At 52.4% G+C, this 17,515-nt stretch overlaps 1 protein-coding gene across 1 annotated transcript in view; it reads right to left on the bottom strand.

The window, feature by feature from the left end:
- Positions 1-1,088: 1,088 nt before the first annotated feature.
- The window catches only part of EFNB1 (ephrin B1), a 66,602-nt gene continuing 50,175 nt past the window's right edge, over positions 1,089-17,515 (bottom strand). Inside the window, exons 3-5 of the mRNA XM_040089134.2 lie at positions 5,453-5,545; positions 4,091-4,219; positions 1,089-2,139 (exon numbers count right to left, since the gene is read on the bottom strand). Coding sequence (XP_039945068.1) covers positions 1,751-2,139; positions 4,091-4,219; positions 5,453-5,545 — 611 coding nt within the window. The 3' untranslated portion in view covers positions 1,089-1,750. The remainder of the gene's footprint in view (positions 2,140-4,090; positions 4,220-5,452; positions 5,546-17,515) is intronic.

Genomic DNA, 17,515 nt, shown 5'->3' with positions numbered 1-17,515 from the left:
AATTCCTGCTCTAAACTACAAACCTAACAATGTGACACCACAGGATGCTCCCATCCCACTCAGGGCCAAACCCCAGCACAGCAGCCGGGCCACAGAATCCCCCCGGGGCCACCAGATCCTCCCAGGCCACAGATCCCCCGTCCCTGCTCTGCCCCCGCCCCTGCCCGCTCCTTGTCAAGGCACTTTAGCAGAGCATTTCCCTTGCTCTTTGGGCACTTCCTAACACGGGATTCGGGGCTCTGGGGACAGGCGGGAACAGCCCCGCTGGCCCCACTCCTGCTCCCTGAGCAAAAGCAGCTACTGTTGGAAGGAAAAGAAAGTGGGGAAGGGGGGACAGCCCGAGGACAAGCAGCGACAGGGCACCGCCAGCCCCGCCGAGCTCACTGGCATCAGCCACGGTGCTGGCGGCTCCTCCCAGGAAGAGGCTGGGAACGATCCCACCAGACAGGCTCAACCCCTTCCAGTTTTGGACAGGAAATGGGCAAGGCAAGAGCAGGGGAGCCCAGGCTGTGGGACCCCCGAGAGTGGCATGACAGGGAATGCTCCTGTGCCAGGAGCAAGGTGGGGAACAGGCACAGCGGGGCTAGTCCCCAAAGCAAGTCCTCCCGAGGGGCACTGGATTCTTCAGGTAAACCAGGAGGGTGGAAAAGCCTTCGGCTCAACTCCCAACCAAGACAAGCCTGGTGCTCCAGCCTCTTGGGGGCTTCCAGCCCCAAGCACCAACCTCCGGTCGGGAACCTTTGTTTTCCAGTTTTCCTTTCCAAGGAAAACCACCTGCAATATGCCCAGCTTCCTGCTGCCCCCCCCCCCCCCCCACTTTGCCTCCAGCAGGCTCAGCCCCAGCTCAATAGAAAGCCAAAGGCTTTCTCCCACAGTGGGATGCTCCGGAGGGGTTGGGAAGAGCTGCCAGGCCACAGCTGCTCCGCGTGGGGCAGGAGCAGTGTCTGGCCCCTCGTGCACTGAATGCTTGAGACAGGGTGGAGATATAATTTTTTTTCTTTCTTTCTTTTTATAAAGAGACTAAAATGAGTCAACAGCTACGAACACAAAAGTTTCCAGGGGCAGTGGGGGGAGTGGGATCTGCCCTGTGGCCGGCAGGATCATGTGCTGGAAGGAGGTGACGGCGTGTGCCCAGAGGCAGCAGGCTGGAGTCCTGCCCGGAATTCACAAAAAATAAAAATGTTACAAAAAAAATAAAATAATTATAATAATAATAGTAGTAGTAAATTGGGTTTGCCAGCTTCCTCCCTGCACAGTTGTCGGTATCTTGGCACCTTGGCAAAGCATCCTCCTCCTCATCCCCCTGTGTGCTTGCTGCTCCTGGGACCGAGGCCCCGGCATCGCTCCAGGCTCCCGGACCCCACAGCACTGGCGGGCACTTCCTGCAGGGCCAGAGGGGTGACACGGGGAAATCCCAAACCACAAAGGGGAGGTGGAGTCTCCAGGTTTGCCAGCGGTGTCCTGAGCACAGAAAGGCATGGCACCCGCCCCCCACGGCTGACCACAGTCTGGAGAAGAGGAGGAGGCTGAAGGCTCACCCTCAGAGTCTCGGGATTACAAAAGCTGAGAACTACAAAACTAAATACAAAGGGGAGAATCAGCACATAAGCGTTGAGCCCTCTGCTCCCCGGTGCCGCTCCCAGTGCTGCCTGCGCCATGTGGGGGGGGGAGTGTTTCACTTCCTCCCTGCGGCGCCATCCCCGCACCCAGCGCTCCTGCGCTGCTGCATCAGCCGTTCCCAGGCTGCTTCTCACACCTTGTAGTAAATGTTGGCTGGGCTCTGCGGAGGCATCTCCTGAATGATGTAGAAGGGGTGCCCGTAGTCCCCGCTCACCTTCTCGTAGTGCAGGCAGTAGTTGTTCTCTGTAGTCCGTAAGGGGATGATGATGTCGCTGGGCTCCGAGCCCGTGTTCCCACCGCATTTGGGGCTGGCCAAGGTGCTGAGGGACAAGGCTGCGGCTTGCTGCTGCGTGTGCTTCTGGTGCCACTTGCGGATCTTGATAAGAAGCACAACGAGGAAGATGATGATGAGGACGAAGATGACACAGCTGGCACCAATGGCCGTGAACACAGACACCTTGGTGCTTAGGAAGCCATCGCTGGGACCTTGGGTCTCCTGGCCACCCTGGCTGACAGAGCCTGCAAGGCAAGGGAAGACAGGGGTCAGAGAGGCAGGCAGATCTGTGCTCTGTCCATGCATGGATCACACCTGTGGAGCAGGGAGATGAGTTGCCCACTGGAGCCACTCTCTGCTCCCCAAAGTCAACACAAGATTCTTGTGATATGTGACCTAAAGTTAATTTGTGTTAGTTATTGTGATATGTAATATAAAGTTAATTCGCGTTCGGTCGGAATTAAGCTCTGTAAAAACCTAAAGTGTATTTAGAGTTAAAAAAACTGAACTGTAAGAGGGGGACACGAGGATTAAAAGACAAGGAGGGTCTCTGCCGGGAAAAGCCTCAGGACAACCAACAAAACTAAAAGAATGGGGAAAATGGGGAGATAGGCCGTGTCTCCCCCGGAGATGGGCGTGCTAACGACCAAGTGATTGAGAGAAGATTGATATCTTATCTGTTCTGGCCCGATTTAACATTTCCAAACCTTCTCCGGACCCAGCAATCATGGCATTGTTCTACTCTGAGAACCTATTCAACCGACTGGGGACCTGAACATGAATACCTAATGAAGCTACCACGAAGCAAGAGCGCTACGGTCACCATCCACTCTTCCATCCACTCATCCATCCAAGGAGGGGAGCCCCTCACCTCCAAGGGGACAGCACTTGCTCCCCACCTTCCCACCTCAGTCAGACCCACACATCCCTAGGAAGGACTGGGCAGGGTAGGCAGGAGCCCCAGGCATCCACAGAGGGGGCACCACACGCCCTGTCCCCCACCCTGCACCACTGCTCTCCTTTCCATCTCCCAGCTTATGGAGCAGAGTGTTGATCGTGTCCAGGTGGCACTATTCCAGACCTGGGGAGCCTTACTCTCTGTCCTAGGTTACAATGTAAGATGTGCCCAAAGTATGTATTCTATCACCATCTACATGAGATGTTGAAACTAGGTTGGGCAGTGTTTCCCTTGCCCCCTGCCTCCAGACTATCTTCTGTTAATGGTCCATCAATGCCCTGCTGCATGACTCATAGATAACTCCCTCTGGGAGCTATCTCTGTTCAATGGGCAATCAAGGACTGATAAAATGATATCAGCCCATTGTGAGATGCTCCGCCCAGGGGGAGGAGCCAAGCATTCCCACCTGGATATAATCTGGGCCTTGGGACAGCACAGGCAGCCTTACCCACTGGATTCCCAGAGGACAAGAGCTGCCAGACCTTTCTGCAAGAACACTGCTTCAACAAGACCACTTCATCTGGACTGCTACCACCACTGTTTCAGGTTGTATTCTGACTCTGTCAGTGATCTTTTGTACTATTGCATGTGTTTTATTTTATTTCATTGTACCTTTTTTTCTCTCCTATTTTTTTTTTGACTTGGAGTCTCTCGCTGGTTTTGCCTTCAAGCCAGCACACTCTCCACAACAGACCGGGATGCCCTGGTGAATGTGGGCTTGACACCCAGATCCCCTCAGTCTCCAATTACTGACCTCTGGGCTGGGGCAGCTGCAGCCCCTGCAGGGGCAGCGCTCAGAGGTTGATCCAGGCAGGAAGAAAAGAGAGACTCTTCTCAGCTTCATCTGATTCCACTTTGCTCTCAGAGGGGTGAGGAACTCAGGAAACCACCTTCAAAGGGCTCTCACACCCAAGGACCTCACCTCCTCCAAGCCCTCTCTGATGTACTGTGAGGAATACATGGAGGAGGAGGAGGAGGAGGAGGAGGAGGAGTGCTGAAACAGCACTTCCCTGCCAAGCTCTGCCAGGAGCTGGGAAAACAAACCTGAGCTGCTCTGCACCCTGGGCTTGGGACAGCAGCAGGACAGCAGAGATAGGTACAATACTTATGGCAAACCCATCCAGATCCTGGATCTGGAGAGTCTGGTATCCCTGGGGTCCAAGCAACAAGCTCAACTTGGAGGGGCTTCATTGGCCTCGCGGCAGGCAGAGGATCCTGGGGATCCCTGGAATACCCACCTGGCTTGCTGGGCTCCTCCACCACCGGGACCTTGCCAAGCAGGCTCTGCGTGATGACATTTATGGTGTTATCCAACTCCTTGCTCGGCCGACTCGTCATCAGCTTCTCTGGGATCACCATGTTTGGATCTAGGAAAGGGGAGGGATGGATGAGAAGCCTTGATCCAACCTGGAAGGCAGCAGCTTGTTCCCCCCTAAAGAAGTGCTCCCAATTTTCAGCCACTCCCACGGGGCACAAGGGCACTGGGAGATGCCGAGAGCAACAGAGCAAGGCTGAGCTGCACCAGGCTTATGGGAAGCAGGTCCTCACCCTAATTCCCTGGTTTGCTGTTTTCAGAGCTCCCATGCATGGGCTGGGACAGGTTTCTTGCTCAGGCAGTGGGAGGAAGGGAAGGGCAGGCAGGAGGCCAAGGCTGCAGCACAGTTTCACCTGTTTATTATAAATATTGGTGTGGGAGATTAGGGACAGGCGGTCGGAAGATATCGCGCTGTACGGGCAGACAGAACCCCTCCCTCAACTCTTAGTTGGTTAGTGTCCTTGATAAGGTAAGCAATACCTAACCTGTAACGTAAGCAGACGGATGTGATGTAGCAAACAGAGGTTTTATAACTCCATGTAACCAGTTAATAAACGCCATTAGCCGTCCACCACACTGGTGTCTGTGAGCTGGTGGTCCGAGCAGCCTGGGTGTGGCTGCCGTGTCGTTCCTGAACCAGGTCGCTACGCCTCAGCGGAAGTAACATATTGGCCCCAATGTGCAAACACAATAATGAGAAGCAGAATCGGGAGCTGTGCATCCAAGTTGGGGCCAAAACGAGCCCAGGGCATTGCTGGGGGTGGGAAGCAGCTTGGGATGGAGGTGGTGGGGTGCAGGAGCTCCAGGAGAAGAGCCCATTGGTGATATTCCTGGTGTCCCACTGCCACTGGAGTCCCCACAGCCTGGTGGCCTCCACAGCTGAGAGCCACCAAACCAAATCCCTGATGCCTGGCCAGCTACAATCCCCGCTTGGATGCCCGGGAAGTCACAGGGGCACTGCCTGTGCCAGCCCCCCCAAGGCACTCGCAGGGCTCTTGGGTCCTGTGCCAAGCACACTTCCCGCCAGGATACAGCCCACGAGGTAACTAGGAACAATTGCTTCCTTTCAATCCCAGTGCTCTGCACATGCCCCATGGTGGCAAAAGAAAAAAGTCAGGAAGAAAAATCCTAAAAATGCAATTCTGTTGAACCAACCCAGGAGTGCTCCCAGGAGGAGCTGGCCTGGCCTCAGTTTCCCTGTAATCTTGAATTCCCACATCCCCCAGAGGAACAGAGACCCTGGTTCAGGGGGCAGCAGGAGATCCCAGGGAACAAGGTGACTCACCCTGCCCCACTTTCATGACAATCTTCATGAAGCGTGTCTGGCAGACCCCTCCTTCCCGATTCTCCAGGCCATCCAGTGTGCCATTGGAAGTGGCTGCAATAAAAGAGAGGGAATGTTAGACATGCTCCTAGAAGCTGGAAGGGCACTGCTGAACAGCTCTTTGCTTTTCCCTGGCATTACTGTGCAGGTCCTCACTGTCCCCTGGCACTGCCAAGCAGGTCCCAGATATCCCCTGGCACCTCCTACCTCAGGGATTCACTCCTGACCCCCCATTACAACCACATCTTCACACCCCAATCCAAAGCCCACCGAATTCCCAGCTCCTGCCCCTTCCAAAGCTGCCTGCAGCAGTAAGGACATGATCCCTGCAGCTTCCTCTCACTGCCACATCCACACAAGCGAGCCATTCTCCACGTCTGCACCCTCCTCCCCCTTTAATTCCTGGATAATTTCCTTTGCTCCTCGTGCAGAATGGGAACACTTGCATATGTACAGTTTAAATTATACATCTCTAATTATACCCTGTGCCTCTGTTGGAGTCCAGGGCATTCATTTGGCTGCCCTGGAGGGTCAGAGACCTGGACAGGGGGGTCTGGGATCCCGGCCCAGAGCCCAGAGGGACATTGGCTTTGATCTCAGTCCGTGGGAAAGGCTTCCTGCACTGCGGGAAGGATTGCAAGCCACAAGAGTGTGAAAGATAGTAGTTTAGCTTATCACAGGGTGAGAAAACAGTAGATTTGGGTTTTTAGTATTGAAGTGAATGGGGGCAAGATGGAGGATTTGGGGCATTGTCTCCTGCTTCTTCTTTCTTCTTCCCTCACTCCATTTTCTGTAGTGACGGTGGCACAAAGTAGTTTAAAGAGATTGGGTCAAAGTAGAGATGACCTGTTTAGTATAAGTGATAGGTATTGGCAAATAATGATAAATAAAGAATACGTAGCAATTAGTATAAAAGATAGCGACAGCCCAGACCGGGAGGAGTCACCAGATGCCCGAGCAGCTGCACAGACCTTTGTTGGGCACTGAGAAATTTGTAAGATAAGAAACAATAAACGAAGCATGCAACCTTGAAAAATCAGAACCTGAAGACTCCGTCTCTTTCTTGCGTTTGGCTCAGAGCTTTGCAGAGGGCAAAAGGACTCTAAAACCACCTGAATCTTGGAGAAAAAAAACCCGAGATGCCTCGGTGAAGAATGTAAACTCAGAGCCCCAGTGGGCTCTGGGGGCTCTAATTGCAGGGCAGAAGTCACTTAAATTCACATTAACTTTTTGCTGGAGCCGGCACGGAGTTTTCAGCCCTTGGATTCCATGGGAGCACAGGGAAAGTCACCCATCCTCCAACCCTCTGCGGGGCTAAGGGCTGGGGAGACATGAGAGAATAAACCCAAACATGAGGATTTCAGGATGAAGCACCTAAATGTCAGATTCTGATAAACAGACTCAAAAAACTGGTATCTGACTCCACCAGGGCCCTGGATGTGACCACTGTGACTAGCATGGAGCCAGATCTGCCCAGGGACAAGGATGGTTCCCACCCCATCACCTCCCTCCATCGCAGCAAATACAAATCATCCCAGTGCTCCACCAAATCCAACCACTGGGATCAATTCACCCAGGGAAGCAGGGAAACCCAGGAGGAGGTCAGCAACAGCTTGGGGAAGGCAGTGTGATGGAGAATCACAGAGTTCAGGGATAATTTTCCAGACACAAGGCAGGACTTGGCCAGCACAGCGCAGCCAACACCTCCCCAAGCCTCAAGGCCAAAGCTCAGCCCCGGGGTTTCAGGTTCCCTGTGCAGCCCAATTCCTGCCTCCATCCCGCAAAAAAGCAGGTCTGGGAGGGCAGGTGACGGAAATTTGGGATGAATCCATTGGACCCTGCTGGGTGTTAGTGAGGGGACAGGAAGAGGCTGGAGTACGGAGCAAGATCATCCTTCCCCATTCCCCTTCCCACAGCAGGAGGTTGGGTGCCTACATGAGCCTCCACACTGGGATACTCTGGAAAGCACACCCAGATCCCGCTGGGAAGCAGGCTCCAAGTCCATCAGCTCTTTCCAAACACTTCTGTGCAATCAAGGCTCTCACCTGAAACCCCAGCAAATGTTTTCTTAATCAGAAAGTCCTCGGACCATTTGCTGAGTTATCACCTCTCCTGCAGCGGGGTCCCCCCTGCCAGCAGCTCCCGGGATGGAGCCGTGCATCCAGCTGGGATGGTGCATCCAGCTGAGATCCGCTGGAGGCCATTCCGGCAGCAGCACTGTCAACACCAAGCCCCACACAAATATGGTGGTGCAAGAGTTGTTTTATTAAGTTATTAAGTTATTTTTGTAAGTTTCATAAGAAGTTTTTGTAATGGTTCATTCCACTGAGCCCCCCCCCTGTTTTCTGTAATGGTTTCTCCCCTATGAGTTGGTTATATAACCAGTCGTTTTATGTCAATCATTCCTCTCCTCCACCTGTCCCTGTCAGTCCCCCTCTCTCTCTCCTCTTGGTCGCCCTGTCTGTCACTTCAGGACCCTTCCCTGGCTTCTGGAAAGATCCAGGAGAGGCGTTGAGTGATAGGCTGGTGCCTGGGGTATCCCCTTCTCCCCTCTCATGATTCATTCATTGTTCAGAAGTTGGCACCCCCTGTTACACCCCCATGTTTCCTTATTAGCTGACCCGTTGTCACCACCCCTGGATCCTCCCCCGTTTATAAGTCGATGCAGGGCTTTGATCTGGGCTCTCTCTGGGCAGCAAGGGTCTGAGGTGGAGCTCCTTGCCGGACTCCCTTTTAATAAACCACCTTTTACCCTGCTCAAAGAGAGTCGACCCTTTTTCTGCCGCTGTAGTCGTGATGCCATCAGGTCCATCCGCCAGTGTGGGGAACCAAAAACTCACCGGGAGGAGGTTACTCACCCAGCCTGTAACCCCGACCAATCCAAGTTGCTGCAGTGCAAAAACTGAGCTAGCCTGTGGTCAACGCCTGCTAGGCGTGAGGGACACTGTGACACGCAAACGCCTGGGAATGTGGAGAAACGCCCCCGACAGCCTGCACGAGTTCTCCAGAATCCAAACAGGATAGACCTGAGCTCAGACTCCCCATAAAAACCCATCAGGAGTGAACTCCAGCAGAAAGCTTGGCAGCCCAGTTCTCCCAGGCTGGAGGCACCAGTTTGGGGGTGAAATCAGCAGATACATCCCAGCTCACAGCCCTGAAGCAGCTCCTCGAAGAGTTTCCCAGCTTCCCAGCTCCATGCCATGGGTTGTTGCATCTCAAAGAGACTTATCCATCGAGGGAGAAGGCAGCAGTCTGTAAAAACCAATCTCTGTGAGGCCTGACGAGGTCTGATTTATAAATAATTAACTAATTATAACAAAATGAGGTAACAAGCAAGCGTGGTTCAAGTGGGGGAAAATAGAAGATCCCACAAAGGCAGCAGTTCCTCCAAATAACTATGGAAACATTCAATCCACATACAACAAAAATATTAAAGGTCCAAAGAGGACAGAGGGAGCAGCTGGAGCCACAGGGATGGACAAAGGGACACAGCTGAGCATCCTTCTTCCCACCCCACACTTGGACACAAAGTTTCTTCTTGTTCTGGCCATGGAAATGATGAGGGAGAGAGTAGCTTTGAGAGGGAACCATGTGGAAAACTGAGGCAGTTGCTTGAGGGAACAAAAAAAAAGTAAAAACATTTGTAAAATCCACAGTGATGGTCTTGGAATGGCCTCTGGAAACAAGGACACGAGCTTCCACATTCCATGTAAATCCACAATGGGCCAGAGAGAAGCTGGATGCCCCATACAGCTGGTTGGGCTTCCAAAAGTCAAAATCCTTAATCCCCAAATCCATCCAAATGGTGCAGAGTTCAGAGAGTTTGATGTGAACATGTAGGGCAGGGTGATGTGAGAGCAGCAGGTCCCTGATCCATCGGGAAAGGCTCCTCCAGCACAATTCCCTGTGAAGCTCAGTGATGAAGAGCTGGTCCTCCCGCTCTGTTTCCTGCTTTCCCAGCAGAAGCCCCAACAGAAGGCTCCAGGCTCAGCTCAGCACAGCTCCAGTGGATCCAGACTGGGATCTGGGTGGCACTTGATGGATTCTCCAGGTGCCTGTGCTACTCACTGCCATGGTTAGGGTGAGCCGTGGTGACACCACCAATCCTCCACTGCTGATGGAACCCAGAGTCAGCAACCCACAGAGGAAAATGTTAAATCCACAGGCACAGCAGCAGCTGCAAGAGAGCTGGGAGAGCCCTGAGCTGCAGAGGCAGCTGCAGGGCAGCCACAGGAGGCAGAGCTGTGACACAACAAAGGAAGCCAGGCAGGGAGCTGGGAATACCCATGGAATAGGAAATGGCAGGTCTGAAACAACACTGTCACCGCCCCATGCCACACCAGCAAGGCTCAATCCAGCCAGCCCCAGCAACACTGAGCATACAGAAGCATTTTCCTGCCCTATTCCATTTTGGAAGGATTCACAGGTTGGCTGTAGGACTGGGAGAGCAAAAATAACCTCTGGCCAGTGACTTCTAAAGGCTGACTTCCAAAGGCCACTCTCAGCCCGGAGAGCCATCAGATGCCTGTGCCCTAATGGAGCACTAAGCCCCGGGCTGCTGAGTGATGAGGATTTAATAGTGATACCATTAACCATGTAATTGCTTGTCAATTTAGTGGAGATGCTCAGCCACCATGGAAGTCAGGCAGGACATCCACTCCTGGAATCCCACACGCCCATCCAGCCCAGTGACACACACCACAGAGCTGGGACAGATGGCTGAGACCCCCAACAACCCCATGGTCCTGTCTCCAAGCCAGCAATGCCATGTGCTGTCCCTGCTGCTTCCCCAGCACCAGCACTTGGTGTCACCAGAGCTTTTCTCTCTCCCCTAAAAATATTTCAAAGGAGAACTCCAGTTTTGGCAGATGGGAGACACTGGAAGTAATACCTGGCAAGAGATGAAGGCAAGGGTCTCTTAAATGGTCAGCCTTAGCCAGAGCGAGATATTTGGTTTCTCTGCTGGATTCCCTCTAGCAGGGCTGCATTATGATTTGGGCCCCAAAGCACAATTAATGTGCTGAGACTGTAGCTAATCCAAGTCTCTTTCCTTTTATTGCTCTTAATCACTCTTCCACCTGTGCAGCTCAGCTCTGCTCCAGCCCCAGCCAGGCACAGCCCAGCTACAGTCCCCACCACCTCCCTCACCCCCAGACCTGAACACAAGGTTCGTGTTTCCATCACTTCAGGAGAGGTGGCAGCATCCCACTGGTGTCCCACAGCCTGACTCTGATCCCGCTGGAGCCACAGGACCAACCCTGGCAAGGGGCAGCTGGTGCAGAGCAGCCTCAGCCCAGCCTGGACAGCCCTGGGCTGAAAGGCCCTCCTGGCACAGGTGAAGCCCCTACAGGTCACCCTGGAGATGTGCCTCCCACATGTCTGATGTGCTCGGACACTGCCAGAGATCCCTGCAGGAATCCACGAGCAGACTGCACTTCAAATAAAATCCCAGCTCCTGCCACCTCCTCTCTCCAGATCTTTCAAGCTGTTTTACACCCCCTCGGTACCGACACAGAGGTGCTCCACTGGAGCCCAACCCACCACGGGCACTGAGCTCCTTCCTCCCCTTCCCAACCAGGGCTAGCACCCCAGGGGGCACGGAGCCACTTCCAGGTCATGGAGCAGAGGCACCCGCCTGCTCCAATGCACACCAACTCCCTGGGGCCTCCGGGGAGCATGGCTTGGTTACAGACCCTCCTCCTCCTCCTCCTGCTCCTCCCAGCCATCAGGGCCACACAGCTGCGGCTCAGGGCATCCCATTATTAGTACTATTAATATTAATATCAATATTAATATCAGCGTCACTTCCCAGCCAGCCTCACTGTGGGGACACAAGCCCCCCACCCCGCACACATCCCCCAGTCCCTTCCCTGAGCTCCAGCACATTGGCTGGGGCTGCTGCCAGCGCCAGAGCAGGGGCTGTGCAGAGGGAGCCCACCCCACGCTGTCACACTGCCAGCGGGGCCAGCAGCCTTCTTCCAGCCTTCTCCCAGCCTTCCCAAGGCAGCTGCGCTGGGAAGGGGCCCTGCAGCCCCTGAAATGCCTGCGTGAGCCAGCCTGGCCCTGTCCCGTTCCTGCACGGCGCAGGAGGTGCAAGGCTTGGGTTTCACAGCCGCTCCTGCCGGCTCGAGAGCTGCTCCAGCCACATGGTCCGGCATGGAAAGAGAAGGGCCATGGGGGCTGCTCCACCAGCACCACTGACTGTGGGACAGCCACCTCTGCTCTCCTCCCTGGCATCAGGGCACTGCCATGAGACGTTAATTTTGAAGAACTAAGGATTTTTAGGAAAGTTAAGATAATAAGTTGCTGAATTAGCTGAAGTAGATAGGTAAGCTTTGTTCGCAGTTAACAGAAGCCAGATCTTAGATAAACTATCCCGGATTTAGTAACTCATTGCTTGTCAGCTTTATGTTTATGTAGCTGTGCTTGTAACAAAAAAAATAAAATGCAGTAAATAAGATATAAGATAGCTGCAGATTTCCTGCTTAAAGGACCCATTGAACACAGAAAACTATAAGTTCTACCAAGGATTCTTTGTCACGAATGCATTGAAAAGGTAGAAAGGTCAGGATGAGGAAGGTTCATCTTACTTTCTCATTTTGGGTGACCCCTCCCCAGAATAGACCCCCGACTCATTTTAAGAAACAAAGTACGCATGCTTAATAGCCTTTTTGCCAATTAGTATACGAAGCGAGGAATGGGAGGTGACAGGGGTATGAATATGCATTTGTATTTTGGATATTCAACACTTTTGTAAATAAAAGGCTTTGTAACGACCTGTGAATTTCGCAGTGTGAATTAGGGAAACATCCCACTGTGCTGCCCGGCCATAATAAACATACACAAACTGTTAGAGAGTTTTTGTCCATCACAGTTGGGTATCGATACTAGATCAATACCCATATTTCTTTAATAAGTCAGCCAGGCCCAGGCCCATGCCATGAAGCCAACTGGGATTGCTGTGTCTCTCCCCACAGCTATATAGGGCAGGTGAGGAGTCTGTCGCTGCAGCCAGCCCATGGAGCACTGGGAATCTGGCCATCTCACCCCACACTCCCTGCTCCAGTAAACACAGTGGGAAAATCCCCAGTTCAAATGCACTGCTGGAAATATGAATGAAAACCATCACATGGGGTTTGGCTGGGATGTGGTTTGGCTTTCCCTGGCCAGGTTCAGTGTGTTGAGAGCTTATCAGAGCAGTGGCTCGCAGAAAAGGGACATGACATGATTAAACTAGTAAGAATTTAGGCCTCAAGGATATGCTATCCTTGAAGGAAGGCTTATGTGAAGAACAGGATGTAAGCCGGATGTGAAATTAGTCAAGTATGAGGAAAACTAAAGATATGATGTACTGACTTTAGCTGTTTCACAAAAATTAAGGTCGTCACTAAGTAATGCTTGCGTTAATTAGTTATGTCCAATGATGAGCTTGGCTTTTGCAATATGTATGAGCTAATTATGAAAAGTATAAAAATGTAATGCAACCTTAATAAAGTGAGATCTGCTGACCATGACAGCATGAGGCATTTCTCCCGCGGCTCCGGTAACCCGACACCCGACACAGTGTGATCTGGATACGCAAAGCAATCGCACGGAGACGAGAGATTTCGCAGGGCAGAGTTGTTCCTCCAAGAGCCCAAGGCTGAGCCAAGGCCGAGAGCCCTCTGCCTGTTTATTTCTTACTTTTTATACATTGTGGGTCTGGCTGTGGATTGGCTTCTGGAGTTTTCACCTCCCAGCCGAATGGCCAGACCAACTGTCAGTTACAATTGTTTTCAGGTTAGAAATATGCAAACAAAGGACAGAGAATGAAAAACAAAGGATATAGCAGTGTCTTCTCACGCCTAGCAGGTGCGCAGGCTAGCTCAGTTCTGCACTGCCACAGCGAGGATCAGTCAGGGTTACAGGCAGGGTGAGTAACCTCCTCCCGGTGGGTTTTTGGTTCCCCACACAAGCGAGTGGACCTGATGGAGTTGCGACTGCGACGACGGAAAAAGGGTCGACTCTCTTTAGGCAGGGTAGAAGGTAGTTTATTAAGGGGACTCCGGCAAGGAGCTCCGCCTCAGACCACTGCTGCCCAGAGAGAGCAGAGATCAAAGCCTGATGGCCACTTATAACCGGGGGAGGGCTGACAACAGGTCAGCCAACCAGGGAACACGGGGGTGGTAACAGGGGTGTCAACTTCTGAACCATTAACAAATCACAGGAGGGTAGGAGGGGATTCCCCGGGCACCAGCCTACCACTCGACGCCTCTCCTGGATCTTTCCAGAATCCAGGGAAGGGTCTCGAAGTGACAGACAGGGCGACCACGAGGAGAGGGGGGGGGGACTGATAGGGACAGGGACAGGGAAGGAATGATTGTCATAAAACATCTGGTTATATACCTAACTCATAAGGGAGAAAACCATTCCAGAACACAGGGGGGTACAGTGAACTGAACCATTACAAAAATAACTTATAAATCTTACAAAAATAACTTAATAACTTAATAAAACAACTCTCACACCACTACAAAAGGATTTGTTTATGTTACATGTGGGAGAAAAGGCAAAAACTGCTCCTAATATTGTACAGTAGCTAAAAAGTCTGACTCCATCTTATGAACAATCAAAAGGCTTTAAAAAACTCAGAAAAAACAGGGTGACAGTTCAGCACCTCCAAAATCAGATTAAAGGGTTAAATTAGCCCCATTCCTTATAGAGAGCAGAGGGACAGACACAGTTACAGCTGGAAGAAGGGGGGACATCACCCACTACACTCATCCTCACTACCTACGGCTCCGCTCTCTCCCATTTTTTTTTTCTGGGGTGTGGCGGTGCAAGAAGTGTTTTGTTAGGTTTTTTATAAGTTTATGTTATGGTTCATTTCACTGTATCCCGGTTCTGTAACCCTTTTGTGTGTTCTGTATAATAAGGTGTTTTGTGTCAGTCCTCCCACCCCTCACCTATCCTGGACCATCCCCTCTGCCCCTACCCCCCACTCTGGGGCAGCCTGTCTATCACTCCAGGAGCCCTCCTGGATTGCAAAATCTCAGGGAGAGGGCTTCAGGTGATAGGTCCCCTAGGGGGAATTCCTTTCCTCTGGAGGTGGTTGGTCAGAGGCTTGGGGGTGGGCACACCTTGTTACCCCCTGAATCCCCTGATTTGTTGTCTTGTTGTAACCCCCCCTGAACCCCTCCCCTGCTTATAAGGTGGAGGAGGGAGATTCAAACTCTCTCTGCTCTTGGTCTCTGGCCTCTCTGGCCTGAGGTTTGGACTGGCTGCGGACTTCCCGCAGCCCGGCCTGAATAAACATCTTTTAACAAGCTGAGAGCCAGCCTTTCCTTCTGCTGCCGCTGCTGTCAAGACACTACTTGGTCCAGCTGCTGCTGAGAAGCCGAACCAGCAGGTAAAAATAACCTGCGTGCCTATCCGAACTGGGAACTTCTGTGGCTGTGCTGACCAGAACTAGCTGGAGGTCAGCTCCCACCCGGTGCGGGGACAGAACCAGCCACACTGGGGCAAAGGAAGAACAGGCAAACACTGAAGTATCCACTGGAAAAAGACACTTTAACCCAAGTAATGCTTAAGTGAAAAGCTAATTTCCCATTAAAACAGCTTTCTGGTGGAAAATGATAACCAACCTTAATTAGTATCACAATTAAGAGTCACTGCTGGATTGCAGGGAACATCATCCAGGCTGGAAAGCACATCTTTGCTGCAGGACCACAGCTTGGTGACTCACTCAAGTCTTTTATCATCAATACTGTCTGTGTGGATGAGCTGTGGAAACTCCCAGTGTCCCCATCCTGCTTCCTGCCCAGCTCAGGGGGACCATGGCCCTAAATAAACCCTTTGTCTTCGAGTCTGTCCATCCCTTCCAAAGAAAGAGCATGTCATTGGGAGAGGAAGGTGATTTGTGCAGTCTCTGTGGTTACCCCAAGCAACTGGAGACAGGTCAGCATGAAAGTGCCACATAATTCCCCACCTGATGCTCTGCCAGAGTAATTTGTGGGTCCCACTGGGAGCAGGAGGGGAGGAAAGCACTTGTTGCCTTTTTACAGGATGTAACTATCTCCTGTTAGGTAGCAAAACATCTTGGAGATGACTGAGAAATCCTTTGGGAAGGGGATGGAGACAGACAGTGCCATCCCCCAGCTACAAGGCTAACGCCAGCTGCCCACCTGAGCTCGGGCTCCATCCGCACTCCCAGGGGCTCAGAGAAAACTTCAGGTTATCAGGGACAGAGAGGCTGACAGAGGGACTGGTTCATGCGGAGATCTTCTGGAAGCTCCAGGTGTCTGGGAGAGCTCAGGCAGCCAAGGAGGTACCAGGCAGTGGGGAGGGACAGCAAGTCTGGGTGCTGTGGGACAGCCAAGAGGAAACCCCAGTGTAATTACAGGCAAACTTTGCATAACCACCAGGAACTTCTGGAACTGGGGAGGTGACATAGGTGAAACTCCTGACCCAGAATTGAAAATAATCCCCTGCCTGCAAGAGGAGCCAGCCCAGGCACTGCTCCCACCATGGCCATGCACTCACCAGAGCCAGGCTCAGAGCAGGATCACGTGTGGCTCCCAGTGCTGCACCCCACAACAACTGGAGCAGGAGATGATCCATTGCTCCTGGGGATTGTATGGCAGGACCTCAGGAGCTGGTCTCTGCTCCAGGTAGACACCAGTGAATGGACCAAATAGTCTCCAACAACACCCTGAGTTACAGGGTTTGGAAATTTCCAATAGATGCCACATAAACCCCTGATTCCAGACAAAGAATTGCCTCCTTGCTGAGTAATGGACAGAGGAAGGGGACTCTCTACCCCCAAATTAGAGCTAATCCCACTGCAGCCACCCCCAGATTCCACTGCTCCTGCAGCCCCCTCTCCATGAGGTGTGTAACTCCCACTCCACACTGCCAGGTGGGATCAAAGAGCTCAGGCATTACACAGCAGCAGCAAAAACATCAATCCTGGGGCAAAGAGACTTCAAATGGAGGATGACACAAATCCTCCCAGGAAAAGTGACCTGCTAAAGGTGTCACACACCACCTGGGCTGTCCTGGCTGAGGGGTGGATAGACACAGATCCCTAGAAATTAGGGGTGGAAAAGGTTGGCATATCACAGTTCAATAATGTCAGACTCTCTGCACCCTGAACGCCTCAGGGTCCAAGTGTGGTGGTACTTCCTGGAGCCCCCAGTGGGCTCTTGGTCTGACAGACAGCACCCACCATCATCAGCATCCACCACCACATCCCAGCACCCACCCTCACACACCCAGCACCCACCATAACAGATCCCTCTACACCAGTTTGGAGCTGCAGTGATGCCAACAAGCCTCTTCCCATCGCTACAGAAGCAGTGGATTGCAATAGGGATCCCAGGAGAAAAGCCCAGGGAGAGGGTCTTGATGTTATGGTTATTAAAAAAAAATATGCCAAGGAAGTAGCTGCTTACACTTATCCATGCACAGCTTCCCAGACACACCAGTATGCCAGGATTTGTTTCAATTCTTCATCAAGCTGAAAGCTCCTTCTACCTTGAGAGTCTCCTACTGAACATTTAACCAAAAGCAGCCAAGTTTCATCTCTTCCAGTGTCCCAGAGGAAGTCCTCAGAGGTGACCATCACTGAAGAGCCAGGTCCACCACAATCCATGCAGCTGCAGCTCCAGGAGATGCCCTGGAATTTCCTGCAGACATGGCAGGAGGAGCAGGGGCTGAAAGAGCCAGCATGAGGAAAGGGAAAATGGGATGCACCAAAAAAACTGCTTTGGTGTGAGCGTCCCACCACAGCTGCCAAGAGAGCCTTTCTGGGGGGGACAGGCAGATCCCCAGTGTCCCAGAAACAGGGGGAAAGAGCAGGATCAGGCAGATGATGCAGGGAGAGATGTCACCTCTTCACTGCCATCACCCCTGCGTGCCATCTCTACTGTCAACTCAGCGTTCAGGAGCACTGAGGAGTTAAACATGTTTTGTTTTCTCCTAATGGGTCGTGACAATGCTACAGATGCTCTTGGAAATCATTTCTCCTGGAGAAGAGCATCCTGG

This window comes from Hirundo rustica, chromosome W (genome assembly GCF_015227805.2).
Source record: "Hirundo rustica isolate bHirRus1 chromosome W, bHirRus1.pri.v3, whole genome shotgun sequence".
NCBI classification, from domain to species: domain Eukaryota; kingdom Metazoa; phylum Chordata; class Aves; order Passeriformes; family Hirundinidae; genus Hirundo; species Hirundo rustica.
Note: the sequence above shows the minus strand (reverse complement) of the source record. Positions and strands in the feature narration are given on the sequence as shown.